The sequence below is a fragment of the Lissotriton vulgaris genome, chromosome 1_1, assembly GCF_964263255.1.
Source record: "Lissotriton vulgaris chromosome 1_1, aLisVul1.2, whole genome shotgun sequence".
NCBI lineage: Eukaryota > Metazoa > Chordata > Amphibia > Caudata > Salamandridae > Lissotriton > Lissotriton vulgaris.
This window is the reverse complement of record NC_141685.1, coordinates 587948975-587974984: the sequence shown is the minus strand read 5'-3', so window position 1 is coordinate 587974984 and position 26010 is coordinate 587948975. Positions and strand designations below refer to the sequence as shown.

The following is a 26010-nucleotide window of genomic DNA, read 5'->3' as shown; positions in this document are numbered from 1 at the left end:
GGCCTGTATTGAGCTTCCTCGAGGCTTGTGCTGGATCTGAGCTCACTTTCCCCGAAACCTAAAACCTGGAAAATTCTCCGCTGTGGGGTTGCGTACCTGGACTCTCCCTGTTAGCACCTGGATACTCTTCGGAGTGCCCTAAAGAAATCCCACTCATTCATTCATTAGGTTGTTGTTTCTCTGCTAAGTCACCAGTGGTTGTGCTCGTTTTCCTGGTGTTTCTTCACCTTACCCAGGTCACCAGAGATTGAGCGAAGCAGCAGAATGGCATATAATGCTCTTCTTCCTCACTACCCTTCCCCCACTTCTGTTGGGTCTCCATAAACCTGAGGGAGGTGGAGGAACTTAGGTCATGCTCTGCCACTCCCCAGTCAACATCTTCGTGGTCAGCTGCAGGTTTGCAGAGACCCACAGCGGGCAGGGGATTCCAGTACATACTGATGTGGCTTTCAGAGAGCCCCTACTGGCACTGCGCCTACCCTAAGGCACGGCTTCAGATGAGGGTGAGGAAAGTACAGAGAGTGGCAGAACACCAGACAGTACATTTGCTATATTTGGGTGTTCTTGGGAGGGGCAATAAAGAGAGGGTGATGTGGATATATGGCAGGACACCAGTATTTTATTTTTCAATATTTGGGAGTGGAAGGGTTGGGTAATGCTGAGGGATTTGTGGGACGTTGACAAGATGACATGTATTTTGTTTTCAGTTGGGTTGGGGTGGGAAAGGCATCCAGAATGTGGTGAGAATGAACTATGTATGCACCATGTGATCAGTATTACAGACAGTAGTGCACTGTGTAATACATAGGTATACAGTGTAATACATAGGTGCCCGCAATATGTGTAAATCAAGAACCTCAATATTCTACAGGATGCACTCAGCATCTTAGTTTCGAATGGTATTGTCTTCATGATACATAGCAATACATTTCAAATATCCTAATTATAACTATTGTTTTTCCCAGATCACATCTCCAGAAATCAAAGAATACAATGGCATCTGGCCCAAGGATCCATTCACTCGTTCCTCAAAGCTGACACAAAGTATTGCTGCTCAGCTGAGCAGACCTGTGAAGTTTGAGTACAGCAATGGACGTGTAGGAAACATGTACGCTCCAGATGGTGTTTCTGAAACTATACTTAACATTTACAGAGGAATCGTGAACATGCTGCAGGTCACCATCAAGAAAACACAAAATGTCTATGACTTGCAAGAGGTTAGTGTCAATTATTTTAAAACAGTTGTTTGTAATAGTGAGATCCATTAGTGACACCATGTGACATTACTATCTTAAAAATATATTTAAGTGGCATGAACAAATGTATAAAGCCACCTGCAAAGTGTGGTAAAGGCTCCCTCCAAGATATAAAAATGCTGATGTCTGAGTGTTGTGAGGTTAGTTTAAAAAAATCATTTTTCTTTCCCAAACTTAACAAATGTGTCTGGTGAAAGTACACCTTCACTTACAATGTCCAGGATCTACACCTCCTATAGCTTCCAAGACATCATTTGATGTTTAATGGGAACCTGGTCAACAACACATTGGATGTCTTTCGCATTGTTTCCAACTAGGTTCATAGATGGTGTTGTGTGATGATGATATCTCTAAAGTATACAACTGTTGATCAACGTTCTAGGAAATATATTGACCTTCTGAAATAGTGGTGAGAAGAAGTCCTCACAATTTTTCTCCAGAGTGATAAAGACACGTCTGCAAAGACTGTCCTAATGTATTGTTTCCATCTTGTATCACATTGGCAGAACATGCTCTGCGTTTGATAATCTAGTGAGTTCTAAGAGTTGTAGTCTTTGTTTGCTTTTATGGAGTCATTCAGACTAATTCACTCGATAGCAATATTTAAAAGCAGAAAACTTGCAGAGAAAATTGATTACCACATACAAAGAGAAAGGTAGCAAGGTACTCTTTGAGTTTTGTGCTTTCAAAAATATGTGTTTCTAATTTCAAAAGTGCCTGAGTCAGGTGGACCTGAACATACTTAGACTCCAAAGTTTAAGCAACATTCATGATGGAGATGCTAACCCTATTTTACTAGAAATAAGGCAGTTGAGTTTCTCAACACCTTGCATCCAAGGGTAACTGATGCAGACTCTATAGAATGGAAGTGAAGTCATGACACTTGGTTGAATCACTCACACATATGAAAGAGGCCTGGTGTCCTCCCTTAAGAGTCAGTAAAATTAATTCTAGATGGTTCAGCTTGCAGCAAATCAAGATATCACTGATTGCTGTCATGGCCTGCAAATCAGTAGGTTGAATCAAGTGATGGGCTACTTACAGCAGAAACCTTTGATAATTGGAAAATCTTACTTTATCTGAATATGTTCATATAAGGACCCAGACCACCGGCTGGCAATTTTGATTGTCTCTGCTAATTTCCACAGTCTGGTGTCACCGGTGTCTGCCACACAAGGTATGTGATCCAAGAAGACAAGAGAACAGATAGAATCATCGTTGTGAAATCCAGAGACCTGAACAACTGTCAGGATAAAGTGGAAAAGAACATCGGCATGGCTTATGTGGAGAAAAGCGAATCTTGGCAGAAGGTACATTCATGTCACATATCTAGACTCAAATTTGACTTTAAATATCGTACCTCTCCATGATCATTTTATCTGCTTCTATACTTTTATAGATGGTAAAGAATCTAAGAAGGGCTTCAACATTTACTTACAAGATGAAGCCCAGAGATGGTGGCGCTCTAATCACTGAAGTGACTGCACGACAGGTGTATCAGTTCTCCCCCTTCTATGAACTCAATGGTGCAGCTGTAATGGAAGCCAGGTGGGTGTCTTTCTTATGTTCATCAATATCTGTGTGTGCTGTTTTGTGCAGGATCATCATAAAAATAAATTTCATCTGCCCAAAGGATCATGCAGTGTTAATAAGGAATTTAGCTATTCCAATTCAAAATGAATTTATTTTTTAGTGAAACGGCTATTCAATATGTTTAAAACAAAGTACATAATAAGGTGATTCACAGCTAGACCAGCCACAACATGGACCTAGAAACATAACTGTTTAAAAGTGTGCATAATAAACACAAAAAAATCAATAATTATCGGCAGTTAGCTTCTTTCTTTTAATAGAGTCACCTACCCTCAACTCCCATTTCTTAGTACCGGTTTTGTCCCATAAAAAAAATGTCTGTCTGCCAGTGAAAGGAGAACTGACACCTCCACCTTTATGGCCTTCTGACTTGATTTTGGAGAGTGCATGTGTTTACACTTTCTTTCATATCCTATCCAATGCTTAAGATATATCAACATTGTGGCAGTAGCTTTTTAGAGTCACAAGTCAACTTTTTTGCTTCTTGCCAATAGCCAAACCAGATCAATGAAATTGGCTTGGTTCCTAAATGCTACTACTTAGCTCGACTTGTTATATCATAGAGTACCATCCATATGATCACCACCAAAAACATCTTATATGTTTCAAGGCATGCTAAGATGAGAATGGGGTCTGGCCATTGTTCTTCCAGCAGGCAAGCTATGAGACACCAAGCCACTTTGAACATGAGCTCAGAAAGACAGTTTGGTCTTTTAGAAACAGCTAAACTGCCTGTTTTTTCTCTCAGTAATCGTCCTGTACATCATAAGGACAAAATACGCACCCTTAAAACTCCATGAAGCCACACATATGTTAACAAACAGCTGTGAGCAAAGAATAACTCTTAACAGAGTATTGTGTCCACTGGCCATGACTGAGTTCCACACATTTATTGCTAAGGGAAAGGTAGGGACGTTTCTACAGTCCATTGTTCTTTGTACTATTGGAGGTTGAGTGCTGTCAGACAAAGGATGTTTGGTCTAAATCTTGTTAGAATATGTCTAAGATCTAAATGTGTGTTTCGATGAAGCTAAGGCTTTCTGGAGGACATTTGTAAAATTACACGCGCCAAGAATAGAGGAACAGTTGAAAAGTGTTTGTCAACACCTGCCTCAGTGGTTTGAGTGCCACAATGGGGAGTTTCTGATTGACAGAATTAATAATCACTTTGGTATTGAATAATTTCAGAAAGCAAGCAATTCAAAGGAGAGCCTTTTGTTTTTAGCTATGTGAGTTGATTTTACTGCAGAAATACAAAAGCTTGCCTTTGAGTTTGTTTTATACATTGGATAACGTTTGGGAGCATAACAAGATTCCCCCAGAAATATGAATTTTGATTCATCTTTTTTATTTATCCATGAAGCTGTTGTCCATTGACATCATTTTAAGCTAGCACAGGTTTGCAGCATTACCTATTTCATGCCACCCCTGGCTCTGTCCTTGCTATCTCAGGCTCTTAGATTATGCTTGGATTAAAACCAAAAGAAACTAAACAAGGCTCTGTGAGCCCTATTTACCTTTCGTAGCTTCCACTCACTGGCTTATACTTAGTCACTTGGCAGTAAAAATAAGTCTGTTGAGGGGTTTGATGTGAGACAAACAGTCAATGTATGTGATGACATGTGACATGTGTGGTGGTCGAAAGAATTCAGGATGTTCCTTCTGCTATACCTGATGAATTAATGTCCATGGTAGTGTCATTAGAAATTAGCAGATTTATAACCATTTTCTAGCAGAAAACTGACTTAAAGTGGTGTCCTTCAACTTTCTGCTGGGGTGTGTCTCTCTAAATCATTGACACAGTTATGTTAATATACAACCATAACTGTTCAGTGTAGTATCTCTAAATTGATTTTCAGGATCTTCCCCTTTAGATAGGGTACAATTAAGGAGGAAAGACTGAGAGGTTTCATGCCCAAGATATCTTTCACAACATGGAGCTGTACATAGAAAGTGAAAGGTGGTGAGGAAAAAAGAATCCAGATTCTCAGCTCACCAAACCATTTCAATGGAATTAAGTCAAACAGAGCCATGTTTGAATGTTGTGCTAAAGCACTCGCCTTGCATGTATATATTTTACTTTTGAACTGTGAGGGAATCAGGGCGAACACAACATCTGAGTAGAGTCAGAGAAAATTACACTTCTCAGTGAGGAAGACAATGAACATCTGATATTCCAAAAAGGTCCTTTAGGAAGTAGAATGAGCGGAACATCTGCCCTCATCAAATCGGTACAAAAACCGTTTATTTTCAGTCTGTATTTAGAGGTCCAAATATGTGGTTGTATAATGTCTGGAATGGCACACCCTAAGCAGGTAGCACTTTAGGAACACTGCTTACCTGACCGTTTGCAATCTAAGGTGCTTGACAAGGCAAATGGGGAGCTAATGAATTTTCTATTCATCTTTCTTTCAGGCAAGTGCTCACTTTCGTGGAAACAAAAAGCAATCGAGTGAATACTCCTCAGACTGAGCTACAGAACCGCGGTGGTCTTCAGTACCAGTTCGCTTCAGAAATTTTGCAAATGCCTATTCAGTTAGTGAAGACAAGGAGTCCTGAAACCCAAGTATGTAAATCTCAAGATATCAGTGTGCATGTGAAATTCAAATTCTCTCTGAATCGCAATTAGAAAATCCTAATTTATGAAACTCATACAGTTTCATTTAAAGATTGCTTGTGAGTTGCAAATCGACCTACTTCATAAATATTAAGGAGGTAAGTTGCAGTTTGCAACCCGTTTGGAGTCACTGCCATCACTTGGATAATGGTAGGCTATGAACAGTAGACCTCCATGCTTGTAACTGTATTTTAATTAAGCAATCTTTTTTTTAATGCAGTCTGTTGATCTTAAAGAAACATGGTATGTGTTTCAAAAGAAAAAAAAATAAACTTTGAAGTTTGGGCAGTGGTCCATCAACCCACTGCCTGCTCTTAAAAATATTTTTATTTACATTCTCAACAGGGAAGGGTACCCTTGGGGACCCCTTCTTATTTGCAAATGGGTTACCACCAGTTTTAAACTGGTGGTAAAGTATTACTGTTTTATGACCAGAATTCTATTACAAAACAGTAATACATACCCTTCCAAATATCGAATCACAAATGCAAAATGTGATTGAATAATAAGATACAGGATCATATTTTGTGCATTTGAAAAAAGCATTTTTCTGGTCGCAAATGGCCCAATTCTGCGAATCGGGACGTTTGTGTCCAGAAAAGTGCTTTGCGCATTTGGCCCCTGGTTTCATCATAGTTATACTAACCTCTTACAGGGCTATCCAATGAATATATTTATTGAATTATATTTGGGTAACATAGTACAATTGTAAGGTTTCTCACTGAAGAGTTCTGAGTGGCATTAAGTAGACAACAAAAGAAAAGGGCACATTGTATAGGATGGCACTCAGAACACTGAGGTAAAAAATATTTCTGTAATTCACTTTACACCCATACATGCTTTTAAAAATCATTTGCCCCTGCCATCAACAACTATGAAGGGGCAGAAGAGTAATTGCCGAGCCGTGCATAACATGGCCTTTCCCCCCTCTCGCAAATGCCCAAATGTAAAAAAGGAATATCTGGCCACCTGCTTCCAACTCGTGACACTCTCTGTGTACTTCCACTACCCATCATCTCAAAGCTGTGCTAGACCAAGTGCTGTGCTAACTGGCTTGCAGGGAGCCCTGTCAGAGCAGTGTGGACTTACTTTAGGAGGTAACAACTGTGAGAATCAACCTTCGTTTCTCACAGTTCCTACATCAGAGCTGTGAATAATCAGATTTAGAATCTGGTATTCACAATAGATGCCTCCAATCGAAACATACATAGCAAATAGACACATAGATGGGTAACTTTGTTTTACAGGGATGATTTCCACTCAGGGGTTATGAGAATAACATCTCTGTAACTCACAATAATCCATCTATAAAGTAATTAATGGCCCCTAAAAGCATCTGCCCCTGCTTATCACTGCTACGCAAGGGGCAGAGGAGTAATAAGGGAACATGGCCTCCACTCCCAGACCCAAATGTGAAAAAAATACCTTACTGCCCATCCTTAACTAACTTCCACCCCATCCCCACCTATGTTTCCCCTCCTGCAGCTGTGCTCTCTGCTTTCAGCCAAAGCAAGCTAGCAGCACTGTGCTGGCAGGCCTTCAAACAGCCATATCGGCATGGTCTGAAAATCCTTTATAATGTAGCAATGGTGGATAACGGGGTTTCTTATCAACTTTTTCTATGGTATAGCAATGAGTTACCAGATTTGGAATCTTGTTTAAATAATAGAGGTTTAATATTGAAGCCATGCATGACAAAGGAACATTTGTGCACCCAGTTGTGCTTCATTAAAAATCATCAGCAAGAACTCTTCTAGAATTTTCTTTGTTTACTGATGTCTGCTTTGGCTTTAAGGCACATTGAGACATTATTCCCCAGATGTCCCTTTCGAATGCTTGGAAAATCTGTAATAACACACATATATGTCATCCCCTGTATCTCTTAAAGAATCATATCTGACCCTAAAGACCAGGTCTGACCCCCAGCACCATGTAAGACCTATAGGGCTTCTTCAATGCCTACCTACATGCATCTACTGATTATGGAACTCAGAGTTGGCAGTTTGTACTCATGAACTGATGATACATAGGTACTGCCCCCAAACAGGAAGAGGCCAAGCCACACAACTTTAACAGTTTTAACAAATCCTTGGGTGAGGAAAAACATGGATGACACCAGGCTGACTCACTTGGGATACATCAACATCCAACTTATGCTGCCATGCCTCTCCCATGTCAATTGTACAACCATTCTAACCCTAAAGCTAATCCTCTGTCTGTTCACTCCAAACACAAAGACCTTAATTCTTGATGTACTGTTAGTGATTAATCAATGGGACCACACTGAGGCTTTATTAGCATTCAGTCAAGCTAAAGTGTTGTTCCCTTTATGCACAAACCGTCTATGGCACTGGCTGTGCCTACGTTTGAGAAACAATTCAGATATATGCTTGAGAAAACACTCTCACTTATTCTTATTTTTTTTTATTATCAACCAGTCAGAGTGCTGTACTGTAGTAAACCTTGGCCAAAATGATTACAGATTATACTTGGGATAGGAATATCTATAACTGAGCCATTTCGGATCAATCTAAAGCATTTTACAGGTCCTACACTGATTGATTTTGTTCTGCAATCCATAAATTATTGGTTAATACAGTTGTGCACAAAACGTACTTCTAGATACTTTGCCTCAATAAATAAGACATCTTACTCCTATTATCTGAGAGCCCACAAATAGAAAGTAATACCAGTGGGAGAGGGAGAGATGTAATAGACACTGTACATTTTAGACAGTAAGAACGTTTAGATCACCAGGGTCTGATTAAGAATTGGATGATGATGTAATTCCACTAACTTAAAGACAATGTGCTACATCTGGAGGATAGTCTCCCAAGGAATTTTCCACACCAAGGTGATATTGTGTTGAAGAAAATAGAACAATACCTGGGATTAATCACTTTCAGAATTCAAAAGATGTTCCTGGGACAATTTTCAAAAAAACAAATGATTATTCAATGTCTCTGTGTTTCATATAATAAATACCATTTGTTGTTTGTCCAGCTGATGCACCCTGCCCCTCTAGTGATCCATTTCTAGGTAATTCTAGGAGACCCGAAATTACCCAGCAACTAATCAAACAGGAATGAATGTCCTTACAGAGGTAGTGTGAGTGAAGAAGCATGAAGAACTGTCTTTAGCGATTTAAAAAATTCAAATTTGTGAATCCACTCCTTTCCTCTAGCTACTTTAAGGATATGGCACAGTATGTTTCATGATACTTTCCATAATTTTTTTAAAACTAAGTTCACCTATTTTCCTTTTTGGTACAGGTTGCAGAAACCCTCCAGCATTTAGTGCAGAATAACCAACAACAGGTACATGCTGATGCTCCTGCCAAATTCCTACAGCTCACCCAGATTCTTCGCGCAGCAAACTATGAAAATATCCAAGCCATATGGAAGCAGTTTGCAGACAGACCTCAGTACAGGTGATTTGCTGTTATAATGTCAATCGATGGATTGTAATACTGGAATTGTATCTGCCTAACACCTGGGATTTGTATGCTACATGCAGGCGCTGGTTGCTGAATGCCATCCCAGCGGTGGGAACCATTGATACACTGAAGGTTATCAAGCAGAAGATCCACAACCAGGAGCTGAGCCCCAGGGAGGCAGCCCAGGCTGTCACTCTAGCTGTCCAATTCACCAGAGCAGATCACCAGACCTTGCAAGTGGCTCAAGTAAGTCTATTCAAACGTTTTTATTTTGTTCTCACATGTTAGTGGACATTGTGCAGTTATGGCGGACAGTGTAGAATGACTTAGAAGGGAAGTCAAATGCATGATAAAACAACCAAATGTCTCCCCTAATGGTATATGCAATACCATGAAATGAGTGTTACAGAAATGGTGCATCTGCAGATGTATAAACAAACTGCAGCACTTTTCTAATTGGTGCCCTGTCTTTGATCCTATTTACATCAAAATAACAGGAACAATAGTAGGCACGCACAGTTCTCCAAGAAAACTTGACCACAGTTAATTTTAAAGTCACGTTTTGAGTCACCCACAGCCACAGATATCTTTTCTATTGCAATGATAATTTAGATTCTGCTTACCCATCCATCTGTGGGTGACACAACTCCCTTTCTCCTTTGTTCCGCTAAACTTTGATTGTCTTTGAAGAGACCTTGTGACGTTCGTTTTCCTGATTAAAGATTTGCAGTTTGTTACAGGGCATACTGGCAGAACAAACTGCGGGCCATTGAATATTCAGTGTTAAAATGTCATCTAATTTTGTTATCACTTCATCACAGCTAAAGTTTAACTATTGTAGTGCCCAATTTTTAAAAATGAAAAAAAACAACTAGGCGATGGGTGGAGTGCTTGCAAAAAAGTCACAGCCACTGGCAATCATTCGGGCTGCATTCCAGTCTGATTTTCAGCCCATTATACAACTTAAGACGTCCAAATCAGCCCAGGTCCTGCTCGAATACGAACAACAATGCACAAACCTTGAGGCATTGTCTGAATGAGAATACTAACAATCCTAGGCAAGGTTTGACCTATTAAGGCCTTGTCAATGAGATATAACTTCAATCCAGTGGCACAATGAGCATGGGACCAAAACTGAATATTCCTGAAGTACTTAAGACAATGTATGGAGGAAAAAACAAAGGTGAGGGGTGGAAACTTGTAAAAAGCTACAGCAACTGATAAGCGATTGGGTTGCATTCCAGTCCATTATGTTTTCCCTACTATGCCACTTCAGATAGAGACAAGCCTTATTCATGTCTATATTGATCCTGTTCCAGTAGGACTAGTCGAGCTTGAACTTCAAGCCAGGTTCCCTCTGAATGAGAACACAAGCAACCCAAATCATTTTTCCACCACTATGGCACTTCAACTTGTCTGGGGCTGCCTGTGTCATCAGGGACTGTCTTGTAGTTTGGACTGTACTGTTCCCATTGGAACAGGATCAGGGCTCATTTTCATTTGACTGGCCTCTGCTAGATTGGCATAGTCGATGGAAAACAATGGCATAGAATGCAACCCTCAAGTGATTTGCAGTGGCTGAGATTATGTATAGCATTCTATCCATCATTTTGGTGTTTCATGCAATTTTTGCAAATGTCACACATCGGATAAATATAAAACATTCTTCACTCTACAAAGATTGTTTGTGTTTAATTTTTTTCTTTGAACCTTTTGGGAACCATTTATATATGTGAGTCTATTAACAACCAGTGAAATTCTAATTTACATGTTGTAACTGCTTAGGCCATACCATCATGCCACCATTGACTTTTTTCTTTAAAGTTTAAGAGCTTTTATTTGAAAAATTAACAGAATTACAACAAAGCAATAATGTATAAATACATTCAGAATAAGAATTTATAATAACAGAGTTGCTGAATTGCGAAAAACAGAAGAGAAAGTTATTTTATAAGTTTGTATGGCAAAGAAAAGAAAAAGAGGGAAGGAAGGGAAAGAGAAGAAGGAAGGAAGGGGAGAGAGAAATTCATAAAAGAGATAAGGCAAATAAACTAAGGATTAATAAATAATTGCGGTATACAAGAAAAGTGAAAGATAATACGACAATCCAACAATTCAATAAATACAATAAGCTAATAACATATAAGAATCAAAAAGCAGAGAAAAACATTCAAGGCGGTTTAAAATCTGCAATAGTTGAACGACAATTATGTTGGAACGCTAAACTATCTAAATAATTTTTAAGAGGTAACCAAAAGAGAAGACTATTAAACTTTGGTATGCAGGAGGAGGCAAAAGCAATATCAAGTCGATGAAAATGAAGGAGACTGTTCCACCAGTGTATGATAGAGAGTTTGTTGAGTGTTTTACAGTTATAATATGTTGGAATGCCAAATCAAGCATGAGGTCAAAGAGACCATGTGCATGGGGGAGAGATCTAAAGAATCTGACAGATTACCAGAAAAAAGGAGAGAAATGGAATAAGGAATAGAAATAATAAATATACAAGTAATGTTGGACCAAATATTCGTACAAAAAATAGAGACTGAAGAGCAAAAGAAAAGAAGATGTAAAAGATCAGCATTGGAGGAGCTACAAGACCAGCAGTTAGTGTCAGTAGAGCAAGAGAAATGAGCCAAGGAAATAGGAGTGAGGTAGAGTCTGTGATATAGAAAGAACAATGTTGAGTGAGAGATGCAGAACAAGACATTTTAAGGGAACGAGACCAAAGTTAATCCCAAAAGGAAATATTCCACTCACATCCCAGGTCAGATTCCAACGAGAATTCCAATTTAGTCTTAGCACGCTATGGGTTAGGAGCAGAGAAATACTTATAAATAAGAGAAGCCTTGGGTGATAAAAGAAGGATTTGCAAAAGAGAATCTGGAACAGCAGGAGAAGATGAATGAGTAAGAGAATAAAAATTTGTCATTAGAATAGAAAATGTGTGTAGAAAGGAGCGGGGACAGTGAAAAGTGTCTTGAAATAGGGGAAAGGAAAGGGGGGGATACACCATCAAAAAGTTGTTTAACCCAAACTATACCTTTCAGTCTCCAGGTGTTCCAAAAAAGGGTTCTATTATTAATAGTAATAAGGGAGTTATGCCAGAAAGGCGAGTCTAGAAAAGACATCAGGTGTGGGGAAATAAGAGGTTTTAAGAAAGAACAAGCCTGTTTGAACAGAGGAAGAGATGTATAAGAATTTTTTGCAGCGAAGGAGAGAACTTCCCTAAAAGAAAAGGGCAGTAGGAAGGAACATTCAATGAAGAGCCAGAGGGGAGTAAAGGGGGGAGGATTCAGAAAGGAGACACTTTGAAGCCTGACATAGACAGAAAGATTTGTGATAGAGGCGGAAATCAGGAAAATTAACACCTCCATTAGATTTTTATTTATGTAGAGAGAATAAGGAAATTCTGGCTCTTTTGTTTTTCCAAAGAAATTTAGAAAGACGAGAGTCAATCCGTTTAAAATGACAAACAGGAATATGTACAGGAAGCATAGAGAGAGCATGGATCAAAATGGGAGTAACCATCATCTTGATTGAATCTAAGCGGCTCCACAATGAAAGAAAAAGAGGGTTCCAAGATGTAAGTAATTTATCAATCTGAGACAGAATCACTGACATATTAAGTTTAACGGTAGAAGAGATGGAATTAGAGAACCACATACACAAGTATTTGATTTTGGAGCTACTCCAGGCAAAGGCTGTGGAAGAGAAGGAATGTGGAAAGCAAGTTTTAGTAAGAGGGAGTATTTCTGTTTTATCAGAGTTGATTTTATATCCAGAGACAAGAGAAAAAGAAGTGAATTCACGTACTGGAGAAGGAATATAAGTGTCAGGGTTAGAAATAAAGAGTAGAACATCATCCACATACCTGAAAGTTTTAGCTGTTGCTCACCATAAGAGAAACCGGAATTAGAGGTATTGTTACGTATTCAAGTAAGAAAGGGTTTGAGAGTAAGAACAAAAAGAAGGGGGGAAAGAGGACAATCTTGACGGACTCCTCGTTGAAGAGGAAAATAGGATGAAACTGAACCATTAATTAATACCGACGTTCCAGGAGCAGAATATAATAAAGAAATGAGTGAGTTCAATGTAGGGCCAAAGCCATGCCACTTAAGAGCTGCAAATAAGAAGGACCAATCTACTCTATCGAATGCCTTTTCAGCGTCGACAGAAATAGCCACTAAAGACATGGAAAGGGAGGGAATCTTATTTAAAACCATGAAAGAAGAGATGTTAATTATATGAGTCAATCTACCTTTGACAAAACCACATTGCTCCTTTCCAACCAAGTGTGGCATAAGGGGGTCTAGACGTAATGCTGATGTTCTGGCAAAGAGCCTATAATCTACATTAACTAAAGAGATCGGCCGATAGTTTTTGTAATACATGGGATCTTGCCCCTCCTTGTGAATAAGGCAAATGATGGCTTCTTGAAAAGTACCCCCTGTTTTTCCAGAAAGATAAAAAGAATGAAAAAGATTTAAAAGTTTAGGAAGCAATAAGTTAGAAAAATGTACATAAAATTCAACAGAAAAAACATCTGGTCCAAGAGTTTTCCCTTTTTTGAGAATTTTTAGGGCAGAGGATAGTTCAGTTAGAGTTAAATCTGTATCAAGATCCGCTAGATTAAGGTGAGAAGTAGAAGGTGGTGGAATGTTAGCAAGATAGGATTAGACGAGGGAAGTAGAGGGAGGAGATTCAGGGGTATAGATATCCATATAAAACATTTTAAAAGTGGCAAGAATGTCTTGATCTTTGTGTCGGAGAGGACCATCTGGAGAGTATATAGAGTCAATTAGAGTGCGATCTTTGCGAGATTTCAAATAATTCGCTAAGAGTTTCCCCACCTTGTTCTGGCCTCCATAGTAGCGGGCACTACTGCATAAAGGAATAGAAGAAGCATTGTCAGATTAAGTTTTGTTAAACGTTAATTTGGCACATATCAAGGCTGTAAGAACTGATTCTTGCAGTGGCTTTAAAATAATCCCATAAAATTTGGGGGGAAGGATGGGTAGGGCCATTTAGGTAAAAAAATGAATTGCCAAAAGCTCCAAAAGGAAAAGAGAAAACACGGTTAAGAAGAAGAGAGTTATTAAAACGCCAACGGGAGGACCTGGGGCTTGGAGGAAGTAAATCTAGATCAATTATAATTGGAACATGATCAGAAATAACAATAGGCTCAATAGAAGTGGATAGCAGATTTTGAGACAAAGATTGAGAGAGGAAAATATAATCTAGGCGAGAGAGAGAATTATGAGGGGGAGAAAAGAAAGAGAAGGCAAGAGTGTTAGGATGAGAGAGTCTTCAAGAATCAACAAGATTATATTGAGATATAGTGTCAAGAAAATGTTTGTGTTTTGTGAGGAGTAAAGCGAACTTGAGATTGGCGATCAATGAAGGTATCAACGGCTTGATTTAAAGCACCCCCTAATATAAAATAGTCATCTTTAAATTGAATGTATTTCTCTGTAATTAAAGGCCAAAAGGAAGAATCAGGATGTGTAGGCCTATATACATTAAAAACCGTTAAAGAAATGTTGTTTATTAGTGACTTTGCTATCAACCATCTCCCCTTAGTATAACATTCTTGTGATATAATTTAGCATTTAAGTTTTTTATGAAATAAAATTACAACACCATTTTTCTTATTCGAAGTGGGAGAGAAAAGAACCATGCCCATCCAACCACGTTTTATTTTCAGTGCTTCAGTTTCTGTAAGATGGGTCTCCTGGAGAAAGACCAAATTGGGGTTGTAAGAGGCAAGGTGAGACAGTATCCTCTGCATCTTGATAGGGTTATTAAAACCTTTCACATTCCATGAAATAACCCTGAACTGGAGACATCAAAAAACATATAAGAAATACAATACGCAATAGAGAAAAAGCAAAGTGAACAATAAAAATAGAAGGGGAAAGGCATAGAAAATACAATAGACAACAGATGAGTAAAAGATTAGTAAGATGAAGAGAGGGAAATAGAAGAAAGGGGGAGAGAAAGAAAGAAAGAAAGAAAGAAAGACTTAGAAAAGAGAAGACAGTACAACAACTGTAAGACATACGTTAAAAATAACAAGAAAAGAAAGAGAGGCGTCAAGGGACAATAAGATAACATACCCAACAGGGGGCAACACAGCACATCAGGACATCCATAAAATGGATAGTGACAGGAGCGGGACCAGAGAATAAATAATCTTGAAAAATATATTAAACCTGTAAAAAAGGAAGGAAAACAAATAATCAGGAAGAGGTCAGACATGGGGATGCTTACTTAACAACAGGACGCTAAATAAAGGTAAAGAATTAAATATAAACAAGCATAAGACGAGGATGATATCAATACACCTGTTAAGTAAACAATGGAATAATTACATAGGATCTAAAAATGGCAACTGAATAAGACAGAAAATTGAGTGAGAATCATACAACATTAGTGAAAAGGAAGAGTCAAGTTCTAGACGAGGAGGAAGATATCTCCCTTGTTGCAGTAGAGTGAGATTGAATAAAATGACAATGGTCAGCTGGATCCTCGAAAGTGGACGTTTTGCTGAGAAAGGTGACTTTGAAGAGACATGGATGAAATAAACCATATCGTGCACCCAAGGAGCGGAGGGGGGGACGAAGATCCAGAAATTCCTTCCAGCGTTTAGCTGTCTCCGAGGAGACATTTTGGGAAATGAAAACCTTAGTACCATGCCAGGAGAGGTTCTTTTTAGCTCTGGCTGCATTCAGAACCAGCAAGAGGTCAGTGAATTGCAAGAATAAAACTATTATTCCATGAGGCTTAGAGGGTGCAAATGAGGAAGAAAAACGAGCACCCAGTCTATAAGCACATTGAATTTTCAGTTTGGCGGTAGTAGGAAGGTCCAAAAATTGAGGCAAAAAGATGCAAAGTATGTGATGGGGTCATCCCCTTCAAGTCCCTCAGGAAGTCCATAGATATGTAGATTATTGCGACGATTCCTGTTTTTAAAATCTTCAGATGCTCTGTTCTGTTGCGAGACTTCCAACTCAAACGAGGACAACTTTATAGATAAAGCTTGAACATCATCCAGTTGGTGTTCCACCATAGTGATACGAGAATCCATTGAGGACCATTTATCATCTAGCACTTGCCGACGGGAATTAGTTTTCTCAATGAATGGATAAGGGGTGCATAGTTCCTCCCAGACCATATCCAGAGACACCGGAGAGGTGGATTTAGGGGGCAAAGGAGGATCTTGCCAGTGGTGGAGGGCAACGACCCTTTAGTGGACATGGTAGTAAAACAACTTGTAAAGTCAAGGCAGTCAGTGTTTGACGGTAATTGAGATAGACAAGAACCTTTATTAAAGGTGGAAGTACTGGATCCAGAGGTGGGAGGAGTATTTTTTTTATTTTTGGAGTATTGCAAGAGACCAGGAGATAGAGCAGAGGAAGCCTAAAAAACATGCGAGAATCACCATAAAACTGTGAAAAGGAGCATCTTGAGAGCGATGATATGGAGGTATGGAGAGAATTGGGAGAGCCAGGAAAAGTGACAAAATGGCGGCCACCAAAACTGCAAATAAAAACAACACCTCAATAAATTCTTCAATAGCATCTGAATCTGCATTGAGTCTGATAAAATAGTTGGAATGCCCAGAGTAGAAATTCAGAACGTGGGAAGAATGGAGAATACATGTAAAGTATTGAGGAAGAAAAAAGACACCCTGAGGCGAAAACGCGGTAAAAAAAAGAAAAACAAATGGCGCCGGTAATAATTGAACTGCATCACCTGCATCACCTGCACATTCTTCCTTCCAGGGCTGAGTTCAAATGAAGAAAACACAGAATGTAGAGGCGCTAGCGATCCGATTTAAAAATCCGACATGCTTTGACGTTAAGAAGCGCAGGAGCTGCACTAAATCAAGGACGAAGTCTGGTGAATCGAGGAGTCACAGCCTCAGGCGGCCATCTTCGGTCGGTGTGCGCGTGACTCCTGCCACCTTTGACTTTTAAAATCAAAATCACCCTGTCGTTGCTATTACACACCCATAACATGTTGGCTCACTAACATATCCTTAGCTGTCTAGGCTCTGTGCCACCAGTGTATGAAGTTCAACAAATAGCCCATAGGGACATATAAAGTCCTCTCTTGTAAAATCACTTGATAAATTTTTGTTATGTGGAGTGCTGACCTGTATGATACACCTCAATGATGCGTTTTTTGTAATGTGTTAGCCAACTTTTACATTTTAACCCTATTCTCCATAATTGCACAAATGTAGTGAAATGTCCATACCATGTGTGGTGTATAAAATAAACACGGTCTACACACTTCCAGTGGTTAACCTCTGTCTGTAACCGTGCAGGATTTAGTCAAAGAGGCAGAACATCAGAAATCCCCTGTCGTCTACAAGGCAGCAATCCTGGCATACGGGTCCATGGTGAACAAATACTGTGGTGCACATTCTTCCTGTCCTGAGGAAGCTCTATCCGTGAGTAACTTTTCAGTATTCACAAGGAAATTTGTTTTACATATTTATTTTATATACACAATCAGTGTGCTTTAGTTAATCTATGCACTAAGGTATGTACAGTAATATGAAAAAACAGCATCTGTGACCATTTTGTGTCCTACCACCATGTAGGCACCAGTATAACGTATCCACAAAAAATCCATAAATAAGCATGTTATGTTCTCATTGTCTCATAAAAACCAGTCATTTGCACACACTAGCACTCAAATCCACCCAATGGAATAAATTCCCTTGCGTGTACTGAGCATGTCCAATAGACCATTGCTCATGTAGAACATGGGTGTCTCTGTATCAGATTATTTTTTCCTCTTTCTTAGGGTTAGAACTCAAACATTGTAATGGATATTTGTACTTTATGTAGAGCAATATTAACAATAAGTTCACTGCATGGGGATGTAGATGTTGTTTGTGGCTTTCAAGGAGAGCCCTTAGTTTGGAAACTGGATTTGAAACCCAGTTATTCACTGCTATGGTGCTAGAGAAGTAAGAACTACACAAACACAAACCACCTATCATTTGGATTGTGGGAAGAGGAAAAATGGGAGACACAGAGGTCATTAGACAAGGCGACTGCATTCGGGGTAATTTCATCTAATCCATACAAAAAAGGTAAAAATAAGGAATGGGAGAGAGAACCTGCGAGTGAAAGAGTGGAAAAATTATGAGCATTACATGTGTTTCTTTTGCAGCCTCTACATGACTTGGCAGCTGAAGCGGCCAACAATGCCCATGAAGAGGACATGGCACTGGCTCTGAAGGCTCTTGGAAATGCAGGACAGCCGGCCAGTATCAAGCGGATCCAGAAGTTCTTGCCAGGATTCTCCTCCAGTGCTTATCAGCTGCCTGTCAGGATCCAGACTGATGCAGTGATGGCTTTAAGGAACATTGTGAAAGAGGATCCAAGAAGGGTAAGAAAGAAGGAGCGAGATTCATCAAAACACCAATCATACTAAGATGCGTACCAGAATCAAAAGAATAATTATATTGTTGACCCTGAGCACAATATTTGATTGAATATCCATTTCAGTTGGTTGGTTTGCCTACATACGAGCACTATAAAAAACCCTAGAAGAGCTCAGAAGTTTCATATTTACACAAAATACAATTAATAATGTAATTTATGTGTTGTTTTGTGCACTGATTTATTGTCTTTTGGGTTATTAAAGGGCAATTTAGATTTCAGATCTTAGCTACCCTTAACAAATAGGCAGTGCTTCCACATAGATGTCTTTCCAAATGTTCGAATAAAATCATACAAGACAGCGCATTCAAGTGTGTATGCCATCATATGTGTATGTGTGCGACTTTAATCTGTACACGTTTTCATAAAAAATTCCTATATCACATTCTGCTGTCAATATATCTTAGTTAGAGAGTGGCTTGAAGATATCTCAGATTTACAATAAACCATAACTAGTTACTGAAGGAAGCATTCATTGATCTACTGTATGCCCCTAGCAATAAGATACAATTTAGCCTTACTTGGAGGGTCTGTGTAGTACCAACGTAGTGGAATTCTATTGGCACACCTCACTTATAAGTATGAGTGTAAAGAGTCTACAGAAAAAGATGGTCATTTTTCAGGCACTTTGGTAGTAATTTTACATTAGGTCTGCCTTCTTTTATTTATTTATTTTTTTTTTTTTATTACAAGCCGTAGGTGAAAAAAAAAAATGTTATATACATTGGTACATTAATTTCTTCATACTTAGACATACATTAGAAAAAATTTACAGTATCCAAGAGACAACCCTAGACAAAAAAAAAAAAAAAAATACCACAGCAATAATACAAAAACTGCAATAATGCACAAAAAAGAAAAAAGAAATAATAATAATAATATTATTACAGTATTTAAGATATTAGTTCCAAAACATATTAGGTTACCCAATATATAAACAACTGATAATAGCAGCATCAAGATTATTATTATTATGCCGTTCATAAAGTGCTAGTGCAAAAGTGAAAAAGACCGACGCTTGAAAGTGCAATTGCAATTACGTGCAAAATTTGACCTATATAAAGTGACTAATGCAATAAAGTGCCGATGCATAGTAACACAAATAGTAATACACTTCATGAAGTGCAAATACAATAACGACTAATATATATGATAAAAGTGTTTAGCAATTTGATATAGCACAGCAGATGGATATTTACAATACTTACAATTAACTAAAATATAACAATCACCTTCCTTTTAACAGTTCAAGCTTGTTAAAATGTTTCCAATTCCTTTCAAATCTTGCAATTGCACCCACTCTACCTGCATAGGCTCTCTCAAAATTATATGTTCTTCTCATTTTATTAACCCACTTAACGTAGATTTCCAATTTTGCAAAATCAGGGACCGTGCCACGGCAGCGGAAATAAAAATAAACACTTCTTCTGATTCATTAAACCTATTCCTGTCTTTACTGATGCCAAAAAGGGCCACTTCCCCTTCTGGAAGAAGAATTTTCCCAGTTGCTATTTCCAAATCTGCGAAAATCTCCTTCCAGAAGGGTTCTAACTTTGGACATGAGAAAAAAATATGATACCAACCACCCTGTCCCCTGGTTTTGCATCTAAAACATTTGTTCTCACATTCAGGGAACATTCTCTGTAGGGCCTCCGGGGTGTAATATGCCAGCCAGCGAGAAAGAAAGGACATTCGCTTATAGTTAGCTGCTCGAAGTGCTCTGTTTCCTAAATAACATATTGTCTCCCAGTCTTTATCTGACAATACACACTGTAATGTAAGATTTATTTTCTCCAAGTGGTTAATTATTATAGTAGATGATCCAGAAGGGGGTAGCTTTTTATACCAGAATCCAATACCCTTATGTTTCTCCCCATATAGCGCTGTTAGCAAAGCATTGGGTGTTGAATCTAGACTTCCTACTTCTTTTCTCATAAAATAAATCAATTGCAAATATTGAAAAAACATGAGCCGCCTCGGATGCGTTCTATCCCTAACCATTTGCCAGCTAATTAAGGTATTTTGAGTAAGAAGATGCCTTATTTCACAGAATCCGGCCGATTCCCATTCTGTCAGATGACTTGAAGAAATCCTAAGACCCATTTTAGCACATTCTGACAGTTTCAAATAAATAGATCCATCTGAACCATGTTTTTCAAATAGCAGCCGTAATCTTGATGAATACCCTATCAGTGTCTTGTATCGTGTTCTCTTTGGAAGCTTTGCAGTTTTTAAGAAGATAGGAATTTGAGAGCCTGATTCCTCAAGCATTCTATTTAAAAAAAAGTTGTCTCTTGTCTGTCTAGCCTTTAATAATCCTGCCATTATATCGAAAAAAGCTGCTTCGTAATATGTATTAAAATGGGGAAGAGCAAGCCCGCCTTGGTTAACAGGAAGTTGTATTACCGCGAGTTTGACTCTATTGGCCTTTTTGTTCCAAATAAATTTTCTCATCATGGATTCTAGTTCGTTAAAAAAGGCCATATTGACTTTGATTGGAATATTACTAAACAAAAATAAAAGCAGAGGTAATATGTTCATCTTAATCAATGCCACTCTGCCAATCAATGATAGGGGCAGTATATCCCATTGTTCTAAAAGGCACTTAATTTTATTCTTTGTTTTTATGTAATTCAGTTGAAAAAGTTCTTGATAGTCTCTGGTCACATAAATCCCTAAATATCTTATTGGGTCCCTTTTTTCTGCTTGGAGCTGAAGATCTGGCGGAAGGAAATCTAAATTTGAATTTATAATAAGAACTTCCGTTTTTTTCTCATTGATTTTATATCCCCCTATCTTCTCATATTCCTGAAGCTCTTTCATAAGATGTAAGATATTTTCTTTATCAGGAGCCATGTAAAGGATGATGTCGTCGGCAAATAATTTTAACTTCGACATTCCAGCAATTGGGGAAGATATTGCTTCATTATTTCTTATTTTTATTACCAGGGGTTCGATAAAAAAGGTGAAAAGCAGGGGTGATAAGGGGCAACCTTGTCTAGTACCCCGTTTTATTTTAATCTTCCCAGCTTGCTTGGCATTTATTATCACCTGGGCTGATGCCCCTTCATAGATATTTTGTAACATGTTAATAATAGGGGCGGGGAATCCAAAATAACCCAAAGAAAAAAATAACGCTGACCAGTTGACTAAATCAAATGCTTTTTCTGCATCAATCATAGGAATGCATGCAGAAATTGAATTAATATTACAATAATCTAGTGCCTGTATTAAATATTCTGTGTTGGCAGCCATACTACGACCGGCTATAAAACCCGTTTGGTCTTGATGTATTACCTCCTGGGCTGCCAACACGAATCTTTGAGCCCAAATTTTCATGAAAACCTTATAATCAGAGTTTAATAGACTAATTGGTCTATAGGAATTTACGTCCTCCGGATTCTTGCCTTTCTTAACAAAACTAATAATTGTGGACTCTTTAAACTCTGAGGGAACCCTACCACCTAGTCTAATATAATTAAATAAATGTTTCAAGGGATCTTCTAATTCCTTCAAAAAAACCTTATAAAATTGGATTGGGAATCCATCTATCCCTGAGGCCTTTGCTCCTGCTGTGGCTTTTATACTATTCTGAATTTCCAGATGACTTATATCACAGCCTATTTGATTAGATCTGAAGTTGGAAATTTTGGGGATATTTAAATTATCAAAGTATTCCCTGATCAATATTTCCTCCACTTGAATATCAGTAGAGTATATTCTCTCGTAATGATCAAGGAATATTTTCGCGATTCCCTCACTTCGAGTATCTATTCCACCTGACGGGTCTTGAATTTTTAAAATGATGGACGACTCTTGTTTTTTCCTGATCGAATTTGCCAGCAGCTTACCCATGAGTTGACTGTCTTCATATAGCTTTTGTTGAAAGGCTTTTGAGCTATTTATCTCTTCCAGGATGAAGAAGTCCCTAAGCAATGCTTTAGCTTGTTCCCAGTTATTAGGTTTTTGATTCAGTTTCAATGTATACTCATTCTCAGCAGCACACTGAAGGGCAGAAATTTTTCTTTTTCGGTCATTTGCTTTATTGCAAGAAAATGCTATAATCTGTCCCCGGGCTGCTGCTTTGAATGCCCCCCATACTGCAAAAGGCTCTGCTGAGTCCTTATTTACTAAAAAAAATTCCCTTATCCAATCTTTAAAACCCTCAACCCATGTCATGTTCTGTAACAGGGTACGATCCAACTGCCACCTAGATCGCTCCCCTGTCGTACCCTCTAGTATTAGTTCTACCTCAATCCTCCCATGATCTGAAAAGGGATTACAGCCTATCAATGCGTTGGAAATTTGGAGTGATCTTGAGGATAAAAAAAAATCTATTCTAGAGGCTGTGTGGAACCTATTAGAATAGCACGTGTAAGACTCTAGATTGGGGTTTAGGGAACGCCAGGAGTCCCGCAATTGATATTCGGACATGAAAGCCTCTAACACCCCTTTAGTCTTTGGTTTTAGTTGTTTCTTATTCTTGTTTGAGGTGTCCCTCTTTAAATCCTGGATATAATTGAAATCACCTCCTATTATAATTTGCCCAGCAGTGCCCCTTAGAATTTCACTAATTTCAGTCAGGGCCGAGGTGTCATCAAAAATTGGGCCATAATAATTTACAAAATTGAATACTTTTCCCAACAATTTTGCTGTAACCCAAAGCCATCTACCTTTAGAGTCTCTTTGCATTTGCAAAATTTCCCAGGGTAGATTCCTAGAGAAATAAATAGCGACACCCCTCTGGGCGACCCCAGCTGAGGAAAAAAACCCATAGGAAAAATATCTAGGTAGAAACAACTTTGGAGAGTTCGATTTCAGGTGCGTCTCCTGGAGGAAGACCACATGGGGTTTAAAGGCAATTACCCATTTTAAAAGAGCTCCGTATTTCTGTTTATTTAGCAGCCCATTTGCATTAATGGACAGGATATTGCACAAGTTAAATCTCATTGACGAAGCTATGATGTTCTGAAACCTCTTCTGTACCAACCCATGTTAAGAATAGAAAACCTACTGAGCTTGTATTTTTTTTTCTGCTTTCACTCCCCCCCACCCAGGACCCCCCCAGGGATGTGGGAAACCCCTCCCCGTCCACACTGCCCACATCCCACCCCTTATTTCCTCTACGGGTGTCTTCTTGTTACACCCTAGTGTGACCCTTGACCCAGGAACACCCGCCTGAATTTTTTCCATACTCTTTTTCCCTTTTTTCCCCTTTTAACTAGATTAACATTATAACATTAGATTCCTCATATTTAACATTCCGTTAACATACAGTTAAGCCAAGCCATTGAGCCTAGGCCCTTGTAGATATCTCATTAAGCAGGGTCTGTGCCTCTTCTAAATCAGTAAATAGAAAGAATTTTCCCTTAACGAGAACCTTCAGCTTTGATTGCTGCGCAATCGAGGCCTGAGCACCATTAGCTTTAAACAACTGCAGCAATTTTACAAACTCTTTCCTTCTTTTGGCTGCAGTTGCTGTCATATCCGAGAAAATCCTGCATTTTGTGGTTTCGGAAACAGAAAACTGGCGTTGTTGATATGCCTTAGAGAGTATCCGTTCCTTAATCCTGAAATCCGCAAAATTTAGAAGGATAGTTCTAGGGAATGGAGAGTTCGCAAAATGCTGAGCCGGTACTCTGTGGGCTCTTGTTATCGTTAAGTCTCCTTCAAAGTCTGGTAGAACTACTTTCTGTATAAATGAGTTAACCCATTGTACTGTGTCGGATCCTTCTGTTCCTTCTGGAACCCCTACGATCCTCAGGTTGGATCTGCGAGAATGGTTCTCCAACTCCTCGAGTTTATTCTCCATTATAATCCTCTTCTTTGTAGCCTCTTTAGTCTCTCCTGATACCAGATTCATCTGATCTTCCAGGACAGCAATCCTTGACTCAGCTTCCAAAACCCTGTTGGGCAGTGCCAGTGTTAACTCCTCCAGCTTATCAATTCTGGCGTGAATAGCAGCAAGTTCCGTGCGCTGATTATTTTTTATTTCACGGATCTCGTCGAGAATTAGATTGAGCATCTCACGAATATCTAGCTGGAATTTTACCTCTGATCTTGCCTCCTTGTCGAGAAGGCTAGAGTCGGGTCCTAATATTCTTTCTCTCCCGCTCCCGGGAGTTGCATCATATATACTCCCCCCATCACTTGCCGCTTCATTTGCTACATTTACTGTAGAAAGCTGAGTTTGAGGTGGAGATACTGTCATGTCAGGACCCTTAGATAGAGCATTAGAGGCTGGGGGATCCAAAGTGAGGGAGACCGAAAGGAGTTGTGAAGAATTAGGAAGGAGAGATTTCGGAGTTGTTCTTTTTGCAAACAGTGGAAAGTCTCTCACCTCCTTTCCTCCCTTCCCGCTGTTTCTCCTCTCTTCTACCACCTGAGGCGCTGTTGTTACCAATGCTGGTGAGGGGTTGAGAGTTTGAGGGTGGACTTCCTTTTCTGCCTGTGACTGTGCAAGTAAATCTGCTGCATTAATATCATTCGTCTTGTCCCCCTCTGTGGCTGCTTCTTGCTGTTCTTGTTGTTCTATATGCTGTTCTTTATGCTGTAGGGGGGTAGAGGAGGAGGGCGGTTCCTCATCTGAAGATTCAGGTGTTGTATCATCAGCTACAGCTACAGGGCTCCCCACACCCTCCCTATTGATGTCTTTATTTTTCTCACAAGCAGCTTTGCGTGCAGCTTTTTTAGCCAGAGCGAGACGAGTTTTGGCTTTCTGTCGGGCAGCCGCTTCCACTTTGCTGAGTTTAACTGCGTCGTCATCCTTCAAAAGTTTGCCCATTTTTAGAGCAGTACACTCCCCTTTTCCTTTTTTTCTTCCTTCTTCTTTCCCTTCCTTTTAGTTTGTTTTTTTAGGATAGAAAAAGTTTTTAACACAGATCTCCAGCAATCCAAATGATCCAAAATTATCCCCACAGTTAGCTCAGAGCTTTATTTTTTTTTTTTTAGTTCGTTTTTAGGATGAAAGAAAAAAAAAAAAAAAAAAAAAAGGGGTTTTAAAGCTTGATCTTCAGCAATCCGTTGCAGCCCCAATGATCCCAAACAGTTAACTCAGAGGGACTCCACTCAGATCCACAGAGTCCCAAAGAACCAAATAAATTGTTTTTTTTTGTTGTTTGTTTTGTTTTTTAGGTATATTGATCGTTTCTAGTAGACCAAACTCTGCTAGCTGCACCTGGGAGCCACCCTCAGATTTACACCTCCTCCTTTCTTTCGTGGAAAATCAGTCAGCTAGCACAGCCTCAATAAGCTTAGTATCTGCTCCGTATCTGTCCGCTTACAACCACCTCAAACATTGCCGATTAGCGGACCGACCACCCATCAGGCAGCTCTGTTGAAAAGCTCCGTGTCTGGCCCACTGATAAGAACACTCCTGCGCTCACCTTCAAAAGACACAGATGAGCAGTATGTCCTAACTCGGACCGAACTCCCGACAGAAAAGCAGACTAAATCAGCGAGGCATCATCTCTCTCGGGGCATTTCTTCTTGATTTCCTGATTCTCTCTGCACCGTGTTACACAAGTGAGACTGTGTATTCTTTTCAGCTAGAGGCTCCCGGTTTTTTCCCTGTAGCTGCAGTCCTCCAGCGTCTCCACGTCTCTAGATCACGATCGCCATTACAGAGGCGGGGTCATGGGTCAC

The 26010-nt window shown here is 39.2% G+C and overlaps 1 protein-coding gene across 1 annotated transcript in view; it reads left to right on the top strand.

Annotated features, from left to right (window-relative positions):
- Positions 1-26010, top strand: part of LOC147747521 (vitellogenin-A2-like) — a 90889-nt gene that overhangs the window by 1175 nt on the left and 63704 nt on the right. Inside the window, exons 4-11 of the mRNA XM_086953990.1 lie at positions 966-1217; positions 2405-2566; positions 2656-2804; positions 5265-5415; positions 8739-8896; positions 8983-9148; positions 17238-17363; positions 18095-18313. Coding sequence (XP_086810116.1) covers positions 966-1217; positions 2405-2566; positions 2656-2804; positions 5265-5415; positions 8739-8896; positions 8983-9148; positions 17238-17363; positions 18095-18313 — 1383 coding nt within the window. The remainder of the gene's footprint in view (positions 1-965; positions 1218-2404; positions 2567-2655; positions 2805-5264; positions 5416-8738; positions 8897-8982; positions 9149-17237; positions 17364-18094; positions 18314-26010) is intronic.